Below are 22,427 nucleotides of genomic sequence, written 5' to 3' on the forward strand. Positions count from 1 at the left end.
ACCACCAGAACCATTGAGTGAGACTGTTTCACAAAAAAAAAAAAATGTTTCCGGAAGCTGAATTAGTAGACCACATCCTGATCCCTATAGATGCAGGCTGCACATACCCACATGTTCTTCAACTGCATAGAATCATGATCATCACAAACAGACATGCTCACTTTCACTTTAGTACACTCCAATAAAACAATTCACTCAATTGTTGTTCAAATGAGTGTAAACTGGTGAATAACATTATTATTCAATCTCAATGGTATGTATTACATATGACAATTTGACATTCCAGTACAGATTTGAGCGAGTTGACACATGATTTGCTTTTCTCGGGCCACATAAATAACCTGACGGGAATAAATTGTGTTTGATGGAGTATAATTGCTTGCAATGCAAAAGGTCTGTCTCTGTTTGGCCTGGTCCCAAATAGGTTGCGGCCAGTTACAAGTCCACAGACCACTCCATTTTTTTGTATGGCGTATTTATTTATTTATTTATTTATTTATTTATTTATTTATTTATTTTATTTTATTTTATTTATTTATTTATCAAAGGAACACAATAACTACAGTCACATGTGATGAGCAGGCACCAATTGGGGTTGCATAAATTTGTGAACCGCCTGGCCAATCCAAACGACTAAACAGGATCACGTGAGTTTTTCAGCCAATTAAATCGGAACGCGATCATTCTCCGTATCCGGGATAGCTTGACGGAGCTCAAGTGTTGTCGTTTCAATCCTGTCGGCTTAATTTCAACCAAAGCGTTTTCATTGTCGCACCCGAAGACCCGCCCTTCGAGTCAAGCACAACGTAAAGTCATCATTTCTGTCTCGTGAGTTATGCTTAAATATATAGTCGAGAAATTATTATGCGTATTGCGTAGGCATTGGCATGCATCTGGTTGCTAAAGCCTAGCTGCTTTTGCGTAATCCTTTTACGTTCAAACTGTTTGACGCCTGGATAGAAGATAAAAAGCTAAGATAACTGTACTCTGCCTAACTTGCTGTTCGTGCAATATTGTACTGTTGACGGTTTGACAACATCGCTCCTCTGTTCATGACAGCCATTGTTGTTACAGAGCACCACCATGGGTGAACCACAGCAGGTTAGCGCCCTGCCTCCCCCACCTATACAGTACATCAAAGAGTACACGGACGAAAATGTCAGCAAAGGTTTTGCCCCGAAACCACCACCACCCATCAGAGACAGTTACATGATGTTTGGAAATCAGTTCCAGTGTGACGACCTGATCATTCGGCCTCTGGAAAGCCAAGGCATAGAGCGGCTCCACCCTGTGCAGTTTGACCACAAACGTGAGCTCAAGAAGCTGAACATGTCTATCCTGGTGAACTTTCTGGACCTGCTAGACATCCTCATCAAAAGCCCTGGCAGTATAAAGCGAGAAGAAAAGCTGGAGGACCTGAAACTTTTGTTTGTTCACATGCACCACCTGATAAACGAGTATAGGCCACATCAGGCCAGGGAGACTTTGCGAGTAATGATGGAGGTTCAGAAACGACAGAGACTAGATACAGCAGAGAGATTCCACAAGCATCTGGAGCGGGTTGTGGAGTTGATCCAGGGGTGCCTTGCCTCCCTGCCGGATGACTTGCCACAGTTGGAGGGCACTGACAGTGCTGGTGACGGACCACAAACTCTGATTTCCGCAAGCGGTGTCGAGCCGTCTGGCCAGGTTTCGAGGCTGATAACAGAGCCAATGGATTTGGAGGATGCAGGAGCAAGCTGCATGCCTGCAGGGCACCAGAGTAAGATCACAACTATCATAAAAAAGGACAAAACGTGGGACAAAGATGCAGGCATGTGTAGTATCATTGACAAAATTGCCTAGTATTTTCTCACTTTCTATACTGCAGGTGTTTTAGGTCTGTCATTGTGCTCAATGATCCATTGGTTTGAATTGAGTTTATTTAAAAGCATTGTACCTATTGTTTTGGGGCCTCAGGAAAGACATATATTCATCCATCTTTGCCTTGGCAAATGATCAGCCTGTGCAGAATTGTGAAGGAAGAAAACTGAAAATTGAAATCGATTTTTAAGAATCTAATAAATATATTTTCTGCTGAAAGAGAGCATTTGTCTGAACAGTCATTCGCCTACAGAGTAGAATTGTAATGTTTTATGTAGATGCGGCTCATTTGTTCTGCAAAAAATCTTGTGTACAAAAAAAACTAAAAAAGCCTGAGCGAAGAGAGAGGTCAATTAAAAAAACACAATGGTTTCTGTATGTCCACTTCTCTAAACATGGGTTTCTAATTAATACAGTAAAGTCTCGTTATATCGATATTCAAGGGAGTCCGAAAAAATATCGATATAACCGGGACTATCGATATATCCGACCCTGTTTTCATGTAATTTTCTCCGTGCGTGCATAGAAATAGTATCGATATAACCGGGACTATTGATATATCCGATATCGATATAACGAGACTTTACTGTATTATGTTTCCGGAATATGAAGTAAGTGGTAAAACAAAATCACCCGATTTCCACATTGTCTATCCAGCTCACTTGCTGTTGACTGAAAATGGCATCACAGTTTTTGATCGGTTTGTTTCTGGAGCTTTCTCCCCTTTTGTCTCCTCCGGTTGTAAAATGCATCCTATATATTTGACACCATGGGATTGCAGCGGTGTCCATTCGGGTGGCCACAATTAAAGGCCAGAATTCAACACACTTCCTCAGTATAAAGTTGAGTTTTGTAAATGTGGCATTCATCTATCTGTCCACTCTTCACTGACTGCAAAATTGCTGGATTCTTATAATACAATCTATAGCCTCCCAAACTTGATCAATTAGTAACATGTATGGTGAGTATTTTGGCCACGCAAGCATCGTTTTCAGGAGGGCATTTGTGTGAGTGTGTATTCCACAATAAACATCATTATATATAAATACAGTCGTGTGTCGTTGCCTTCAAACAAATTTATAATTTTTGTAATTCCACATTTTCAGCTTCTTCACGCATGACCTTAAAGGACAACCGACGTCTCTGGACAAGTTGTGTCCATAATTTGTAAAATGGCTTCAAATGACTTCTACTGAGTATATTTTACAAAGATTCCACCGCATATATCTATATTTTACGTTTTAAGACTTGCGCTGAATATTCAAGAAGTCTTGTTTTTGAGTTGGTGACGAGTCCGTATGTGACGTCACTAAAGGACCGCCCTTGACCGTAAAAAAGACTCATTGTAGCGGTCCTTCCATCACGTCAATGTATTTTGTTGTACGTACTTGTTTGATCTGGGGACCTCGTGTTGCACCTAAAAGACGCTAGAAGAGGGCGTCCAAGCTCCATATAAGGAATTTATCAGCCTGTGGAAATGGAGGTGGCCACAGGAGGTCGCCATTTTGTGCCTCTTTTTCATTGAGACATCTCCCCTCAATGTTGCCTCGTAATGGCACGGAATAAATTATTTAATCGATTGCAAACATGTATGCTTTCCTCTTCAGAAGTATTTGAATCATACTCATAACTGGATGTGTAACAAGAAAGCATATTTTCCGAATCTGAAGCCATTGTTTTGATTCACTAGCAATGCAAGACGTCTTGGAGTGACGTCACGAACTGGGGGCGGGAGTTTCTGAAAATACCCAATTCGCAGCTCTATTTTTTGCAGATTTTGGACACTTTAAGTCATTTTTAGTGGTATTTTGCATTTGACTAAAAATATCATACTGCGTGTTTTGGGTATTTTAGATGCTATAAAACGTTTTTCTGGTGTTAGTTAAAAACAAAAAAGTGACGTCGGTTGTCCTTTAAACTGGTGTGTCACTGGAGTTCATTCACGACACACTGTGCTAATAGGTCAAACCCATCCCCCGTAATGAGGTTTTCATATGGGTCTGCCACTCCGCCCCCTCGCGGATTTTTTTTGCCTTGGCAATTCCAGCCACTGTGTCGGTCACATTATTAGCACGTATGAGGCAAAAATAAATTACCTTTGACCACATGTGACAATGCATAAGCGACTGCGGTCACATTCGTTCCGAGGTACAGTATTTGGTATTGTATACATTTTTACCTCCAAATTATGTTATGAAACTCTCCGACCGAGGGTTTCACAACAGGGCAGACGGTAAGCCGCTTAGCCAATCAGCATCCTTGCTGTCATGTCATGTGATCTTTATTTATGTAACGTGGTGGTGTAACACAGTAACCTGGAAATTCGCTCGTGTGACTAGTGTCCAACAGAAGAGGATAATCCGCGAACAGAATCACCCACGACAATATCTAACATACTCCTGTTGGGTTTTTAAGTCGCGCGTTGCGTTTGGATCGGTGAGAGTAGCAGCCAACTCAAAGGAGGTTTAGTTTTTTTACCTGGTGGCGAGGCAAACGCGTGATGGTAGCGAAATGATGTAATGTCATATCCGTGTGGACGATTTGTCTCAGAACACCTACATTAGGGAGGTAAACAAAGGCAATATGTGGAGTGGAGATAAACTGCGGCTCAATTTAGATGGACAGATAACAGGTTCAAGTGGGGACGCGATCACCTATTCGGTGTGATTCATGCGGTAAATGACATACAGTCGAGGAGGAAAGTCTTCGCGTGTGTTAGGCGTTCCGGGGAAAAACAATTGTTGAAGTGGGATTATATGGTGAGTGTCACAACACCCACAATGGAGCTGTTGGAATGCCGACTCTGCCTCTTTCCGATGTGGGAGCCGGTGACCGTTGTCTGCGGTCACACCTTCTGCAGGAGATGCGCGGTGATTTACCTCCAGTCGAAATGCTCGACTTGTAAAGAGAGGTTAAAACCGAGGGAAATGAAAAACGCAAAGAACAATGTTTTGCTAATCCGTGTCATTGAAAAATGCTGCCCAGAGGATACAAAGATTAAGTGCCATTTGCAAGAGAAGCTCCGCGCCAAGCAGTACCAGGAAGCTTTACGCGTCGCCAACGACGGAATACAGCAAGGTAAGCTAGTGCAAAAATCCAGGCAAACTCTTCTTCTTGGTGATGCACGAGTCCAAAGGACTTTGCAGATATACAGTACTGTATAGGCTAAACCAATGTATTTTTTTCATATAAACGCACTTTATACACGAAACTTTGTTGTATATTTACCTTCCAATTGTGTCACTGTCCCCCAAAAAGCCAAATTCAGTAACTGCGGAAAAGATGCAGTTGTGATTTCTGTGTAGCAGATTCTGATTTTGCAAAACACAATTTATTGGTTTTAAATCATCAGAGAACTTTTGTTTTGTAGCCATCTGTCATTGTGAGATCTGTCAAGTAGTCGAGTTGCAAAATAAATTAGCCTGGAGCATAGACACATTCTCCAGAAATATTGGAATGTTGCAGTAATATTCCAGCCAACACTCTGGGTGTAAATTTATGACAACTTCACACTGACAGTCAATGTTTTATGCACCAGTCATAAAGTATGGATCAGCCACTTCCCTCATTCTTCTTTTCTCTTTAGGCCTAGGCATGCCAATGTATGAATGAACCTTTTTTTTTTGTGAAAGTCTAGTCTAAAATGTCTTGGCAAAAGGAAGTGCTTACTTGGCCCTGGTATCGAGCACAGCTTTGGACTCCTGCAACCATGTAAAGCATTTATTTCTTTTGTAATCCTGACTTCACTTTCATAAGCAAGAAGGTACTGTTTGCATAATTTCAAACTATGGGTGGAGCCCTCCAGTATATTTTGTTAAGTAAAACCCATAAAACTGCTATGGCAGTAACCGTACTGCACTTTTTGGCTGATGTGTAATCCTTTCTTATGTAATGTTTATATATACTGTATATATATGAGAGAATGAGGGCAGAGAGAGAAAGTGTCATTCATTTTTTGGGGGGGGATATGAAAATCAAATTGTTATATCAGTTGTTCATGGAATCTAAATAGACTCAAAGATTACTTACAGACTTGTGAATACTTCAGTCTAAAATACAAATTTTAGCTTGGTAAAATTGTGGAATACACTTTCCTGTTTAAAAATGTATTTGTAAACTGCAGCATGACATAGCTTTAGTTCTAAAGTATGCCATCCACAAGTGTTTGCTCAAACCATGTCACAATTACAAGTTCGCACATTACATTGTATGCTTACAAATTAATATCTGATATACATGTTCTTACTTTCATTTTTTTGTGTTCACGCACAGTCCCAAAAGACCCAAGTTTAAAGTTGTACAGAGCTGAAGCAAACTGTGGCCTTCTGCGCTTTTCTGATGCTCTGGCAGACCTTGACTACCTCTGCTGTCTTCAGCCTTTGTGGACTGAGGTGAGGTAGATGCAGAAGGAAAACCCTCAATCAAAATGTTTATTTACATAGATGGATGTCACCGGCCCTTGTAAAATCTGATGAAAAAGAGTGGAAGATCTTCAACAAATGACCTTATACATATGTTCATTCATTCATTCATGGCAATAGGTTAATGAATGTGTTTGTGGTTTGCAGTGGTGTAGAACTGATCTGCATCACACTAAGGTATGCCCTTCCCATGTAGCACAATATTTAGATAGCCAATACAGTATGTTGGAGAAAAAAACAAACTTTCAGTAGTGTAGTTTCAAAAAAACTACAGCCGTTAATAATCAAGTTACATTGAATCAAAAACGCATTATGATGATGCCTTGACATAGGACTGATTCAACTCCCAAGGGTTTTGAAAATACAAGATTTTTTGCCTTTTTTGCACAGATTTGCATGTTGAGTGCTGTCCTGCAACAGTGAACTCAATTCACTTCACAATAAGTAGTACAGTACTTTGGAAAATAGGGGAGTCTTCTTTAAAAAAGGCTGCACATTGTTTTTTGTTTATTCCAGTCTATCTAGCTATTTGTCCAAACTTGAACTTGTATCTCGAGCACCACTGTACTCTGTACCTAATTGTTACATTGCAGCTCATGCTTTGGATCTCACTGGGTTTTGCTATTATGTTTCAAATGGTGTGCTCCCTGCGTGTTTGTTCTCTCTGAAAGTCTATTCCCCAGTATTTTCAGTAACTCCAGTTTCTCTAGGCACATTTTTCTCATAATACTTGTTATTTGCTTATGTCACCGGCTAACAGTATGCAAGTAGATACTTGTACGCCCCTTCATTTGGGAAGAGCCGTTTTGTATCATCATTCTTTTTTTCTTCTCTTGTTCCATCATTCTACGTTATTATGTAATTTCCTTGCAATCACATGCCACACCATACAGCGTCACCCACATATAGGCAGTGGTCCACTGATCATGATCCTCTTTGTACGCAGGGCTTTTTTCGTAAAGGGAACATCTTGTTGGAAATGGCTCAGCAGACTGAATCCCTCATCCAGTTCCACCATTGCCTCAAACTTCAAGCTGACTTTCTTCCTGCTAAGAATCAGATCAAGAAGGTTGTTCACATCACCTCTAACTATATACTGTAATGTAGAACTAACAAATGAACACGTGCTATACCAAGAGTAACTCACAATGTTGAAAACGTTAGATATAAATGACCAAATGCACATGTCCAAATGTCAATAATTTAGCTGAAAGACATTCAGTCTATTCTAACTTCTACCGCCTGGCTTGTCGACAAGACCGGACACATATATTAGTTATTTGTAGTTGTACGCAATGTTATGGACCATTGATATTTAGTATTGTATCATTAGCTTTTTCTTATTGTCCTGTTCCAAAATTGTAAGATATTTTGATTAAAATTACAGATCTTGGAAGCAGAGGGCATATCAGTGCCAGAGGAAGGCTCTTGCATTATGCGCATGTTGGCTGATTACTTGAAGGATTCATACACCATGACAAGTCTCAGTGGCACCCAGGTAGCACAATCTAAGGGCCTCAAATATCCACATGACGATTCAGAGGGCAAGAAGAGGCGGGATGGATACCAGGTGTGGTCTCCAGATAGAGCGAGGAAGAATGCTTGGAGGTGTTAGCTTCAAATCTTGAAGTTGTAAAACACTCTTTCTGTAGAACTCCAAAGTGAATCACGACACCAACACCGAATGCTGCCTCAGCCTCTGCCAAGCGGTCTCCTTCCTGCCTGCCAATGAAGACAATGAGAAGAAAATGACAAGAAAGGAGGATGTGAAGGGCAGAGGTACAGTCACAATGAACACAGATGTTCTTATATGACTTCTTCATTGATTTCTTGTACATGTACATGCACATTAAGACTTGGTGTTCAATTTTGCCCAACAATATTTCATGCTTCTGAATGCATGAACTTGCTTTCATTTCAGGTGCCAGTTTACAGGCCAGAGAGAGAACTCTGAGCGTACTCACTGTGTCAGACTTCGAGTGCCCTCTCTGCATCAGGTGAGCTTCCTGTTCTCTCCAAGCAATATTAGTCTCTTTGGTTGTTTATTGAGTTAATAGTTTGGGTGATTCCATGTCATTTCATCAAATGCCACCCACCTTACAATATCATAATGTCCTGTAAAAAGTTCAGTATTTTTTGTCTCTATTATGTCATGAGTTATCATTGATTTTAGGGTCAGTTGAGACATTTTTTGAAATTAGACATATAAAAGTCATTCTTCAACAGCAATACCTCGAAAACCAACTTGTCCCGTCCAAAATTTCCGAATAGCCTCAAAAATTGTCAGGCAAGTGGCTCAATTACCACCTACTATTGTAGGTATTTAAACTTCTCCCCAAATTGGACTTGCCAAATTGAAATAGAGGCGGCCTGGTCGTTGAGTTGTTAGCACGCTGACTTCACAGTGCAGAGGTCATGAATTCAAATGCCGCTATGTCTTCCCTGTGTGAAGTGTATATGTTCTCCCTGGGCCCGTGTGGTTTTTCTTTGCATGCTCCGTTTTCCTCCCACATTCCAAAAACATGAATGGCAGGTTGATTGAACGCTCCAAATTGTCCTTGGTGTTAGTGTGAGGGTGACTGGTTGTTTGTCTCTGTACACCCTGCAATTGGGTGGTGACCAATTCAGTGTCCCCCAGCGAGTGTCCGAAGATGGCTGGAATAGATTAAGTGGAAGAAGATATAGAATCAAAAAATGAAATAGCGTTGAAAAATTAGTGAGCTTTCGTTTTTGCACAAAGAAGACTTCTGTCACTTTTGCCCGCATGTCTGGGTTTAGGTTACACAATCTCCAAAATATAATCTTCAAATCTGTAGTTTTATGAATTTGGCAGTCGCTTTGAAACATCTGTCTTTTTCTTATCAATTTTATGGCAACTTCAAACCTTGCATTTAAATGCTGGTTGGGAAAATTGAAGTTTTTAGAGGCAATTATCTCTCAGATGGCAGCAAATGATTTCACCCCAGCAGATGCAATGGGAAGCTTCTCGTGTTTCAAGTGGCCAGCGAGCACAAAGATTCAACTCTGTAGAAAGTCTTTGGAGTCTTTTTGTTTTACTGTTAGGCATGGACATGTAATGCCAAAAATAGCCACAACATCCCCACCAATACAGGGAATAAAAGAAACTAATAATTAATGTCATTATGTGTGAAACAAATCATCCAAGTGGAACCGTATTCTGGCGAATGTTGAAGTTGACAACACTGATGGAGGCAGAAGTGATTGAAGTCTTTGATCTTCTAAATCTATTGTAAAGCATTGATAGATGGATGGACGCTTTGATTATTTCATGTATTTCATACATTTTAAAGGTTGTTTCACGAGCCAGTTACAACTCCGTGTGGTCACACTTTCTGTAAAAACTGCATCGAGAGGAGCCTGGACCACAACCTCCGCTGTCCGCTCTGCAAGCAGCCGCTACAAGAGGTAATCAAAATGGCCGGTATGTCGGTACTGTATGATTTTACTTGTCTTTATTTTGATATATTGGACAGCACATCAAACCTAAACCTCCTTGTCTCTATTTATTTCCAGTACTTGAAGAATAGGAAGTACAATGTCACAGTTGTTGTTCTGGATATCATGGAATGCCTTTTCCCCTCTCAGCTGGCCGAACGGAAACAAATACATGAGGCAGAGATGGCAGAACTGTCAAAGTAGGCACCATGAAATGAAAACTCATTTGATCTTTGCTATGAATTCAAAGTCAAAGTCAGCTTTATTGTCAAATATGCTAATATGCATGACATACAGCACAGATGAAATTAATGTCCTCTCGGACCCAGCGTGCAAGACATGCAAGGCATGACGGCAAAGGCCATTGCAATTTATTTCTCCCTCTCTTGTGTGTCATCATGTAATTTTTTTCTCCTTCTCCTTATCTGTCCTCTGCACTGCAGCCTTACTAAGGACATCCCTATATTTGTTTGCACTGTGGCCTACCCTGGGGTGCCGTGCCCTCTGCACATCTTTGAGCCTCGATACCGACTGATGATGCGTCGCTGTATGGAGACAGGAACGAAGAAGTTTGGCATGTGCAGTTACGAACATGGCAAAGGGTATACCAAAATTCACGTTTCTTCAGTGTTTTTAGCGTAACATTCAACAGCAATTTTTATTGTACATTTTCTTCACACTAAAGCACCACTATCGGAAATCGAGGTCAAATTGATGCCTGGCAGTACAGACAGACATTATAGTTTAATCTGTCATGTGTGAGCCTTTGGAGTAGGAACATTAACAGTTGGCTTGGCAGTTTGCTGGCTGAGCGATCTTAAAAAACAATATTTCCTTCATTCGAGTTTTCTCCCACCAAAGGAACGGAAATCGTAATCTGAATTCTAACCAAGTTCCAATTATTATTATTTTTTATTTTACAGTTGTGGCTTGTATTGTGGCTATGTTACTGCATAATGGTTCCGTCTCTCTGTCAAAAAACGAACTGTAATACCCTCTCAAGAATAACATTTGAAAACTAGAGACACATTGGTGTTTAGCATTATCTTCCAACACCACTCAATGGCGGGGTTATAATCTTTCTGTGCGTTCACTGCACCACACTGCCATAATTAATATGCTAAAAGATGTCTTGTGTGATGACAGATGTAAAGAATGGCCACACTATAATATAAATACGTACTAATGCCACCATATGTCCTTTGTATTTCCCAAGCTTTGCTGACTATGGGTGCATGCTGGAAATCCTGAGCCTGGAGTTACTGCCAGATGGACGCTCCTACGTTGACAGTGTGGGAAGCAACAGGTTCAGAGTTTTAAAAAGAGGTCTACGAGATGGCTACCACACAGCTGATATTGAATATGTGGAGGACGTCAAGGTATGACTCGTTTAAGGAGTTCCTGTGCCCCCTTTCAAATTGCTGCTGTGGACTGCAAATTTCCCCATTGTGGGACGAATAAAGGCTTTCTGATTCTGATTCAGATTCTAACCATGAGTGCATTTTAATCAACTCAATGACTTCCACTATTTATTAGGTCGAAGGGAGTGAACTGGAACTCTTGCAGCTTCTCCACGACAGCGTCTACCAACAGGCCCAGGATTGGTATGAGCGCCTCGGCAGCCGCATGAGAGAACAGATCAACAGACAGTATGGCTTCATGCCTAGTATTGAGGATAACATTCAGGTAGGGGCTTTTTGTTTGACACTTGCTCAATCTGTGCATTATCCTTAAATGACAGCTGATGTATTGATGTATTCAATTTATTTCAGGCCACGTCCAACGGTCCAGCTTGGTGCTGGTGGCTGCTGTCTGTCCTCCAGCTGGACCCCGCCTATGAAACCACAGTTCTCTCTCTTTCTTCGCTTAAAGATCGGCTAGGTCACCTCCGTCTCATCCTTGAGTACTTTTCTCAGAGCTAAAGCCAGCAAAATGGTGACATTTCTGGGATAAAAGGCGAGTGAGGGTTCAATATTACATCCAGTGCATACATAATACTTGAGTGAAGCTAAGATCCTCCGACTTCACTTATGTCAGTTTTGGGGCTTAACTACTTTGAAAAACAAAGGGACTGTTTTTATGTCACACCTCAAGGCCAAACCATATGGCCAAAACCATAAATGCTAATTTAGAAGTTATTTAAAGCTTGCCTCTTACTCCCTTTATATATTTGTTGGGAATAAGTGTGTGCGTGTGTGCATGCGTGTGTGTGTATGCATGTGAAAAGAAATCAGGTAGAACTGTCACAACACACTGATAATCCCCTCAGCGTTTTGCCAGATTCTTGTGTTGTTTACAACTAAAAGAAGCATTCAGCAAATTCAATGTGCCAATTCCAAATTAATCCAATGTATCAATAATTCCGTTTTAAAATGGTACAAACATAGACAACTGTTCCATCCTTGAGGGGCGTTAAAATTTTGGTGAAAACAAGCCAAATGTTGTTTAATCTCCAAAATACTTCAATGGACAGACAGATAAAGAATGTAAAATTACAGTTTGAAGTTGCAGTTGACATTCTTGACATGCAAAAATTAAATTTCAGGACTGCCATTCACAGTTCTGTCAAGAGTGGATGATGTTTATTTTGTTAATTAGTTGACTAATCAGATAAGAAAAAATGGATGATGTTTTAATTTCCATTCTTTCATTGACAAACAGGACATTCTTTCACATGACAGTTCAGAAAATACACGGATATGATTCACTTTATGGTTCGGGAAGTGACATGTCAAAAAATAGGCAAAATGTTGATAATTCTTTTACAAAGCAAATGCTTCACTCTGCTCGGCTACAAAAAGATGATAATATTTACTCATGAGAAACTGAAAATCCAGGCATTTGTATCAAAACAATTTACGGCTTATCAAAACTGAATATGGATCAATTTGATGATCGATTAATTGCTGCACCTCAAGTGTTTGGCTTTGCAGACTAATTGTTCTATGCTCAAGTTGATCTCTTGCTTGTATTCTCGTATCCCTGCCCGCCATTTTGGTGTGCAGCGTTTTTCTACTTCAAAATATGAAACTACCCATGTTGTTGCAATAATAATGTTGTTCTTTGGAAACTTTGCTTGATGTGAAGATTCTTTTTCATGAAGGGCAACAACCATGTTGTTGAATCACTTTTCATTGGACAATTAGGATATTGTTTGAGGCTGAATTTGGCACACGCACACACACACACACACACACACACACACACACACACATTTTTTTGCCTGCATTACAAATAGATAGTTAAGTACAGTCATCATTATGCGAATCATCTGTCATCCTTAATAAGCATTCATGTGTGTGTGATTCCATTGACGGTGAACCTTTTGGTTTTACAATGATGCTATGAAGGCCAACATGGCATCTCCATCTCAACTAGTCAGTGTCATGTACTGAGGGAAAACCGCTTGATAAAATGGCCATGGTGTAAGTGCCGATAAATCTCCATGGTGGCAATCTACAATAACGCAGATGGCCCAAACAGTGTCCCAGCACTTAAGCATGCGCTCCTCTGCCATCATTCATATTGGTTGGAGTGCCTATGAATGTGAAAAGTCTGCAGGTCTTAAAGGTTGTATGTAACATAATGTTCAGTTGTGTTTGCGGCTTCATTTTTATGGATTAAGTGCTACAGTACATTCCACAAATTGTTCATTCGTAAAAGGTTTAACGGGCTCTAAGTATCCTTTTTTTAAACTTCAAAGTTGCTATACATTGTGAGATTTATAGAAATACAGTAAAGTCTCATTATATCGATATCGGATATATCGATAGTCCCGGTTATATCGATACTATTTCTATGCACGCACGGAGAAAATTACATGCAAACAGGGTCGGATATATCGATAGTCCCGGTTATATCGATATTTTTTCGGACTCCCTTGAATATCGATATAACGAGACTTTACTGTATGTGTGTTTTGTAACATTAAAATTTAAAATTAATATTACTGTTCATACTGGCCTTTGTATAATGGACCACAATTGCAAATTTACTCTTGAACACCTACAGCTACGCACATGGAACTGTCATAAGAACAACAATGATTTATGGTCATACAGCATATTCGACTGATTGAAGCATAAATACAATGAGTAAATGGCATGACAAAATCGGGTAAGTGACTTTTTTCACACTAACATGAGAAAAGTGGACCACTTTTCAAGCCGCTAAATCAACCCGAACAGCTCCTTGCTTACATTGGTCTCTTTGGTCCAACACAAGTTGACTACTGATGGAAATCATCCATTGGTGGCCTCATCTCACATCTGGCAATATACTAGAGTTTTTTTTTGTTAGTTGTTTTTCCCCCACCCTTTCCATCTTTTACCTACCAGATGAGGCAGCTTTGCTTTATTATACTTGGCCTTTCTTGAATGAATAATGTGCCGTACTACCAGTTTTCTTTGCAATTGAAGAACACCTTTGCATTGTGTAGGATATTTTAAGCATTTGGATCAGCAATGGCATACTTGGCGAAAGCAGGTGTTCAAAATGTGTACTTCACCCTTACAAAGATAGCAGTTTCTACAATGCACAGTTTATCAGGTTATAGGTTATCATTCTTGATGTATGAAAAGGTTCATTTTAATTGTAATTTTAAATTCCAATTCTGTTTTACCTTTATAGACAATCATTAACTGCCATGTTACTGGACTTCTTAGTGACTGTCCTCGAACAATTTCAAAAATGTATTTTCACCTCAATTCATTATACCCAGAAACAGACACAATAAAAGGCATGCACTTTCCACACAATTGGGATTTCTTCACAGGAATCTTCGTGAATTGTGAGCAATGTGGTCTCATAGGTGATATGAGTTTCTCACAGTCTTGGGAACGCATGTCTAAAGAAACTAACATACAGTTTAACCAATTCCCTTTGATTTGTATCAGTACAGTATAATTTGGTTCAGTTGAGGACTGATGGCAGAATATAAAAGGCCTCTTGCTGGTCACCATGGAAACAATTATTGAGACAACTGAATTTCTGCTGCTGTAGAAGAGAAAAAGAATAAGATTTACATCATTTTTACGACTGCAAATTAGAATTAGCATGATTAAGATAGTTAACGTTGAAATAAGACTGATTTATAATGCATGAAGCTGTAAAATTGATAGATGTGATTTATTAAACCCTTATTGCGTAAGACACATTTGGTAAGGTAATCATTCTCTTCTTCAAGTGGTATTTAATATGAATCTGATTATTACAGAACTACCCGATTTTCTGCATTTGCACACTTTACTGGAATACTGTAGTTACGTATTTTCTCCTCACTCGCTTGGATTGGAAAGGGTTAAAAAGTGTAGTGAAGCCGGCCTACCCACTAGGAGGCGCTCTGAGTCTGTAAAAAAAGAATAGCATTGCGCCACAAGTGCACGTCAATCACCCATGATAAACTACCGTACTGAAATATTTACATGGCTTTTCCTAGAAGAGATGACCACGTGTCATGAGGGTCTCTTCGTGACACAAAGAATCAAGAATGTGCTTTATTTTTGAACCTGAAGGGAAGGATAGGTGCGCATGACACACACGTCTCAATAAACTAGTTACGAGGAGAAACGCAGAACAGCACTAAATGTTTTCAGGCGAACATCCTCTGCATATGAAGCAGGCAAATGACGTTTCACCAATGGCTTCTTTGAGGCTCTGTAAAGCAGCTCAGCTTCGACATCAAAGGCCATTACATTTCGAGAAAGCAGCAGCTTTACTCCACTAAATTGATCCATCGGCTTGTGCTGACTCCCTGCTAGTGTATGCTATGAGTAAGGATGACAGGCGTTTTGTAGGAGTTATTGCAAAAAAGGGCAATTTCTCTGTGTGCATGTTGAAATGTGGCTATGTGTGTTGTTGCAGTCCTGCTGTTAAGCAGAAAACATGTTCTCATAGAGGCGAGAAGGAGGAAGAAATCCATTCCTAGAGGGGATATTTTGGATTGGGGTGGAATTGGTGGGTGTCAGATTTATGTCAGCTTGTCAATTGCAAGAGACCGTCCGTCGTCAATTGCGGTCCTGAAAAACAAAAGAATATTGAATAATTAGTCGATGCAAATACGGCACAACTCACTGGGGTATGTCTACGGAAATAGATGAGGCTGCTCTTCACATAATAGCTAGAAATCAACACAGCAGCAGAAGAAACATAAATCTAACACAGTTGTCATAGGAACACATCCTGGCCCTAAAATGCTGAATGTCATTGGACAAACTTGAATTTGAAGTGAGAATTATTTCCTGTTTCCACAGTAAGGAAAGCGACACCCGGGACTTGAATTATTCAAGATACAAGAGGTGTGTATGGAGGGGTGTGGGAGGAGGTTCAGCTTGGCTGATGTTCGTTTGTTTTGGTTTGTAGACTCAAAGAACCTGAATTTACTAAATTGTTCAGGTATGTATACACTTGTTGAAAACAATATGCCCGTATTTGTCTCTTCTATTTGCCTCTTGGGTGTGACAAAATAAGCCACTGCTGCAACGTTGACTCAGGGAACGTGGGCTGAAGGGATTAAAAAAATAAGTTTGGATTTGTTCTGCTTGAAAAAAGAAAGACAAAAAATAAAAATGTGGTGTATCAAGATTGCCTGCTGAGAAATGGAGTGAAGGGGAAACAGGAAGCATTGAGGCACCGCTGGAGACATGAAGTAGTGCAACCGGATCACTGGATGAGAGCGTTACCGCCTGCAGTGACACACACCTGGCTGTTTCATTTGGAAATAGCACTTGCATGTATCAAGTGCACGTCCGTTGCCAAATGTCGAGTATCTGAAGGGCAGAAAGACAGATGCAGCAATTTGTAATAACCCTATGTGAGATGTTTGAAACATGTCAAAACATTACCCCCAGAGTTAATATATGGTCCCCGTCTCAAATGTTTGTCCTGTATTAGGTTGCTCTTGAAAAATATCATACGAAAAAAAAACAATAAAACATTTGACATTTTCCCTAAAAAGAGTTTCTTGAATTGTTTGTAAACTTGACCTTTTGACTGCTGTCGAATGCTGACATTATCAGCCTCATAATTTGCACTTACACTTTATGGACACAATGGAATCAATTAAGTAATCCATTTGGTTGAGCCAGACCTCTTATTAGCCCCCACTTTGAACAATCATTTGGATTCAATTTTGCTTCAGTGTTCATAAAAGTCTGAATCCTTAGGCAACGTCACTGGCATTAACATCAACAAAACGACTTTTGAATGAAGTAGAAGAGATGTTGCTTCTCCAATGATTGTGACTTGGTAGTTGACTTGGTCGTGACTTTGCAAATTTCCCCATGGTGGGACTACTAAAGGCTTTCTGATTTATGAAGCCAAATGTATTTTAGCACTTATTTAGTGAGTTACTGAGTAACCAAGAAGTGTAGTGTCGAAGAATTAAGACCAGCTCCAGCGTAGGTCTTAAAAATAAGTGTTCTGTGGGACTGTGACGAGTTAACAAATTCAGTCATTGACTACTCAATTGTTTTCCTTCAGGAAGTCTAAGTTGCTTCGGTTGTATGTTTCAGGATTTTATATCCCCGTATTTATTTTTTGAATGGGCATACAAGCGATCTGATTTTAACCAAATGGACCGAGCAAGTTTCTGACTCGCTGAATACAAAAGAAAGGGCAGGGAAACAAGCAGTTGTGTGAAGGTAAATGCAGTAAAGGTTTGGCAAAACTTTCCAATTTGATGAATGTGGACAGGGTGCCAGATTGCTTTCATCAAGCTTTTTCCTGTGCTTGTATTGTTTAGCTGGTTCGAATCTTATTTTATTGTAAATTGTTAATTATCTCACTTCTCTTTTCTGTATTCATCTCCATGAGTTGTCTTTATTCAAAATTACCACAGTATGTACTTAATTACAACAGTTAAACAGAATATTCCAAATTAGTCATCTAATTCTAACCCAATGCAGTCACACAGCAGAGCCATTAATGGGGGGCAGGTAGACGTGGATGCAATGAAGAGCTAGCAAAGCATCTTCATGGATGAAATGTGATCATGCTCATTTGCCCCCCTGGACTTTGGGACATAATTTACGAGAAACAATTAATAACTTTATTTCACACATTATGCTGTTTGTTCAAATGCTTTAGAGCCAAAGAGAATGCGTAAAACAGCCGTGATTTTTCCAAATGTGTCAATGGTATATTTTTGACATCTTTACATCATTTTATATTGCACATACTCAACGCATTTAGTCACATGACAGCCGCCATTACTTAAGTTACAATAATATAATGGCTGTCCTGTAGTTGCCAAACCCTCCACTCTGCTCAGCGAACCAGTTGGTTTTGATCACCTTTTACATCTATTGTGAAATTTCCAAATCACCCAAAATTTGCACCATTGAGTGAAAATGAATTTGCTTAACATGTTGATTCATACAAGGCATTTATTTGTTGATGCCACAAAAAACAATCAAGTGTGTACATTCAAATTTCCAAAAGGTCTTATTTAATGTACCGTACACAATGTTTTATCCCATGGGTGTGCATTTATTAATATGGATTAAAAGTCATTAAATGTCAGCATTTTATATATATATATTTTACATTTTTAAGAATTGATTAGTGACAGCATTCCTGCTTACCGTCATGAGTCAGACGGACCTGCAGTAATCTGCACTTTCCCCACCCCCCTCCCCCCTCCAATACCGTTGTCCCTTTTCAAATATCAAGTTGAAGGTTTATTGGAGTTGGTGGCCTGTGATTGTGTTTTAATGAGAGAATGACTGCGGAGTGAAGATAAGGCACCCACTTTGGCCTGGGAAATCCTTGGTCGGATTAGAATAATCATTAAGAACACATGCACGTATGCGCACACACACACACACACACACACACACACACACACACACACACACACACACACACACACACACACACACACACACACACACACACACACACACACACACACACATGCACACGCACACACGCGCGCACACCGCACGTGCGCACACACACACACACGCACACACACACACACACACACACACACAGACACAGACACAAGGCCAGCCACGGGTGCTGTCCCTATGATCCTCCAGTCCTTCGGCTAGTCATCACTCCATCCAGAGCGACACAAGCAATTTAATTGACATTCCCTTTTGATGGTCCATTGCTTGCACAGAAATGTGACATTGTGTCCCTCGCTTTGTTGCAAGTCATTTTACAGATTAGAGAGCGACAGAAAGGAAACCTGAAAATGGGCTGTGTGAAGCCTGAGTGTCAGAAGATGTGACAGGAGACTGAACTAAATGGGGAGCGACGGATGCCTTTAATAAATACATTACCGTAAAGGCATGACAATGAGACAATGTCAACCAGTCATTTCTACAATTTCAGTTCCTGTTTTCATATTGACAATGTGAGAACTCAGTGACATTTGGAAATTTACTCGGAAAGAAAACCTTCAAGTCGAGGTATCAAAGTCAAATATTGTTGTGACGTTAACACGGCATAGACCAATTTGTTCGAAGAGGTGCAACACTAAACCAAAAAAGCACGACGAATGGATAATTTGACTTCCACATTCTGAAAAACTCCGGGCTAGCTCATCATTGTGATTGGTTTACATTTGCTTCACTCGATGTTCCCCATCAAAGCTGTGACTACAAGTGGATAAAAGATGGGGAATCTTCAAAGCAGTTTTTTGTCAGATCAATGTCAAATGTGATGCCTAGCGGCTAAACACAGAAGATCGCTACTGACAGACGCAGCTCTGTTTGCGTGCAGTTTGACGATGAAGCACCCTCGAAAAAGCATTCAATTTATTGATTAATTGATCAATTGATTGATTGATTCATTCATTCATTGACTGAACATGTAGCGAATTACAAGATAAACACACGCAGCGGCTCCCCTCTCCCAGCAAATTGGCGTTTTCATGTTTATTATGTTTGTCAAAGTCATTATAAGTGCCTTGCATGCTGGGTCCGAGAGGACAGTAATTTCATCTGTGCTGTATGTCATGCATATTAGCATATTTGACAATAAAGCTGACTTTGACTTTTGACTGATAAAGTTAACCAGGCAATTTACACTTGGACAATTGTAGACATTAATTGAACAAATGAAGCACTGTCACTTAAGTAGCGCTAGATTTCCACATTTTTGAAGAAATAATATAAATAATAAGTTTGCCATGTTGAAAGGAAGGCAGTCCAAAACTATTTTTATATTTAGTTCTCATGTCAAATTATGATACACGTTTATTATTTTCTTCCAAATGGGAACCCAGAGTAGTGAAAGAAAAAAAAACAAAGGAAACAAAACACCCTCTTCTTAACACCATAATAAATAACGGAATCTTTTTTAAGAAAGATGACAATGAGAAAATTTTCTTCTTGAAGATACGTTCAATAACTCAATGTGAAGCAATTTCCCTCACGGCTTATTGGTTGTTTACATCTGTAGAATACACCTCCGATGTCAGAAAATCCCAGTTATACAATTGCATTTTAGAATGGGAAAAAAATGCTACACCGTGGGCAGTCTTTCTCAAGTGAGGGAGAGAGTTTCCAATTCTCCATTGCGCATGCACGTTGAAACATCCTATTCTAGATATAATTGTTCTGTGCGCACGCCAGGTGAATGATTAGAACATTCTGTCCTACAAAGAGACCAAGAAAAGCCAGTGAAGTATTTCCAGGTGCTGACTTTGGGCAAGGGAAACAAGGTGATTAATATTGACATAGCTGGCAAACAAGTCTCATGAACAGGCACAGTTGCACAGACCAAAGCATGTGGCCTTGAACACAAGGAAACCAGGTTGTGACAAAACCACTCCTGGCACACTGACGCTGTCCTTATTTACGGCTCCTTAAATGCAGTTTAAATCAATCCAACTCATGTGAAAGGCTTTTCTGGTGCGAAAATGTCTGTATATTTTGCTTATTTATTAGGAGAGAGAAGTGAAAGACTGGCATGATTAAGTAGAGTGGGGGAGAGCAAGGGAGAGGAATGAGTATCTTGTGCCCTCTCTCTTCTCAAGGGAGAGGGGATTATGTTTACCTGCTGTCACATGTTGTCACATTCAGAATGTTATTAAACTTCAATAGGCCGAGTTCAGGGTTCACTGATTACGCTTACTATGGCAGAATCCATTATTCGGATTGTAATTTTGCGCACGTGAAATCACAATTTATTTATTTTTTGACGACGATACTAGTGCAGTGTGTTCTACCGGAAACAAATTCCTTGTGTGTTCTACATACTTGGCAATAAAGATGATTCTGATTCTGACAATGACGCCTCGTGCTTCCTGCGCTTATGCAAACACCTGAAATGTGCTCAGGTATGCAGACGTTGGTTTTCTATAAGTCTTGATGCATGCATGTTGAAGACGAGCTTCAGTCAGGGATCGCAGCCAAGTGAAATTAAAATAGAGGAAAATGAAACAGATCAGCCAGGGATCAAGTAGGCCGTAAATTTATGAATGCAGGATTACATATTAAATATCTGCTACGTAATTATACAAATACCATTAATTATGTTCATAGAGGTTTTTCACCAACATTGGGCATCCCCCAACAGGTTTTATTCAAGTTAGTTAGTTTAGTATTATAAATCATAATTAAAATCAAGGTATACTACAGGTCAACAGTAATAAACATGCCCTATCATAATTTCCTTAATTAGAATAATAATTTAGGAATTCGAATGACTCACCACAGGTAGTTTGTAATTCTGTTTTCCCAATCTTTTCTCTGCATGTTTGCTTCCCTCACAGTGCTTTTTGAGTGACAGTGCACCCTTGCCACCATAGTTCATCACTTTTTCATCGCGAAGACTGCAAAGGGCTTTCCCCGGATCTTTATGTTTGAATATGAAATCTGAAAGCAGGCATCCGGCAAGTTGTTTTTATAACCTTGCCCAATTCCACAAATTCTTTATCCCTCCATCCAGAGACGTCACCGTTCCACTACCACTCTTGTGTAGGGTATCACTCTTCCACGACATCTTCACAATGTGAAAAATCGTGTGCTCTCCCGAGCGAGCAATCACACGTAACACGTGCACGTAAGCTTTAAATAAAAAAATGTATAGATATCTAACCTATACTGTCTATACTATGAACACATTCAACAGATAAGTACCAAAAATGCGACAATGTTTAGTGCAAGTTTACTGGTAAAAAGTGCGGTAAGGGAGCTGCCATATTTGTTTACTCGTTTCATCGCGCACAGTCTTGTGGTATTTTACTCCCGAGCGATCAACGGAAGCAACCGACATCAACCAAGACACACGAAAGCATGCCAACTCAAGCACTACGCATTCTGATCATCCTATCACCCTTCAAAACACATGTTTTAGCGGTTCTATACGGAAATAAAGGAACTTTTATATGAAAATAGAAAATATCACTTTGGCGGTAAAAAATAGCGGAATTCCACTAAATAACGGACCTCTGGAATCCCTGTTCAGTAGGTGTATTAGGGAAATGTGTCATTGGTGCAGTGAGAACACTTTTGGCAAATACGCTTGCCTTGGCAGACTTGATTTGTGTGCCTACTAATTACTGTCTGCATTTTGAGCTACCAGCAAAAGTCTAAGCAACTGTGTTTTGAAATGTTTCGTTTGTGATGTGACTGGATTTTAAGTGAACGATGTATTGCCCACCTACAGTCCCCAATCACATCCCACACAGTCTTCTCGAGTACTGTGCGTCTATTGCCCCCAACAGTCAAAATG

The 22,427-nt window shown here is 39.9% G+C and overlaps 2 protein-coding genes across 3 annotated transcripts; both read left to right on the forward strand.

The window, feature by feature from the left end:
• Positions 1 to 627: 627 nt before the first annotated feature.
• On the forward strand, positions 628 to 2,086 carry med7 (mediator complex subunit 7). Of its 2 annotated transcripts, none has more exons than XM_089017396.1 (2): positions 628 to 806; positions 1,075 to 2,086. In XM_089017396.1, exon 2 carries the CDS (start codon positions 1,084 to 1,086, stop codon positions 1,843 to 1,845), a length of 762 nt encoding a protein of 253 aa, XP_088873522.1. In that variant the 5' UTR covers positions 628 to 806; positions 1,075 to 1,083; the 3' UTR covers positions 1,846 to 2,086. The 2 variants fall into 2 exon arrangements, with proteins under 2 accessions (XP_088873522.1, XP_088873513.1); XM_089017387.1 differs by having other exon boundaries at positions 654 to 828.
• A 2,063-nt stretch (positions 2,087 to 4,149) lies between these two features.
• On the forward strand, positions 4,150 to 16,320 carry lonrf4 (LON peptidase N-terminal domain and ring finger 4). Its single transcript, XM_088989628.1, has 12 exons — positions 4,150 to 4,941; positions 6,136 to 6,254; positions 7,231 to 7,353; positions 7,672 to 7,854; positions 7,937 to 8,063; positions 8,206 to 8,281; positions 9,596 to 9,710; positions 9,819 to 9,940; positions 10,184 to 10,342; positions 10,957 to 11,119; positions 11,277 to 11,426; positions 11,513 to 16,320. The coding sequence occupies exons 1-12, from the start codon at positions 4,620 to 4,622 to the stop codon at positions 11,660 to 11,662; spliced, it is 1,809 nt and encodes a 602-aa protein (XP_088845754.1). The 5' UTR covers positions 4,150 to 4,619; the 3' UTR covers positions 11,663 to 16,320.
• Positions 16,321 to 22,427: the final 6,107 nt, after the last annotated feature.

The sequence above is a fragment of the Hippocampus bargibanti genome, linkage group LG02, assembly GCF_051943395.1.
Source record: "Hippocampus bargibanti isolate YZ-2025 linkage group LG02, ASM5194339v1, whole genome shotgun sequence".
In the NCBI taxonomy this organism is placed as follows: domain Eukaryota; kingdom Metazoa; phylum Chordata; class Actinopteri; order Syngnathiformes; family Syngnathidae; genus Hippocampus; species Hippocampus bargibanti.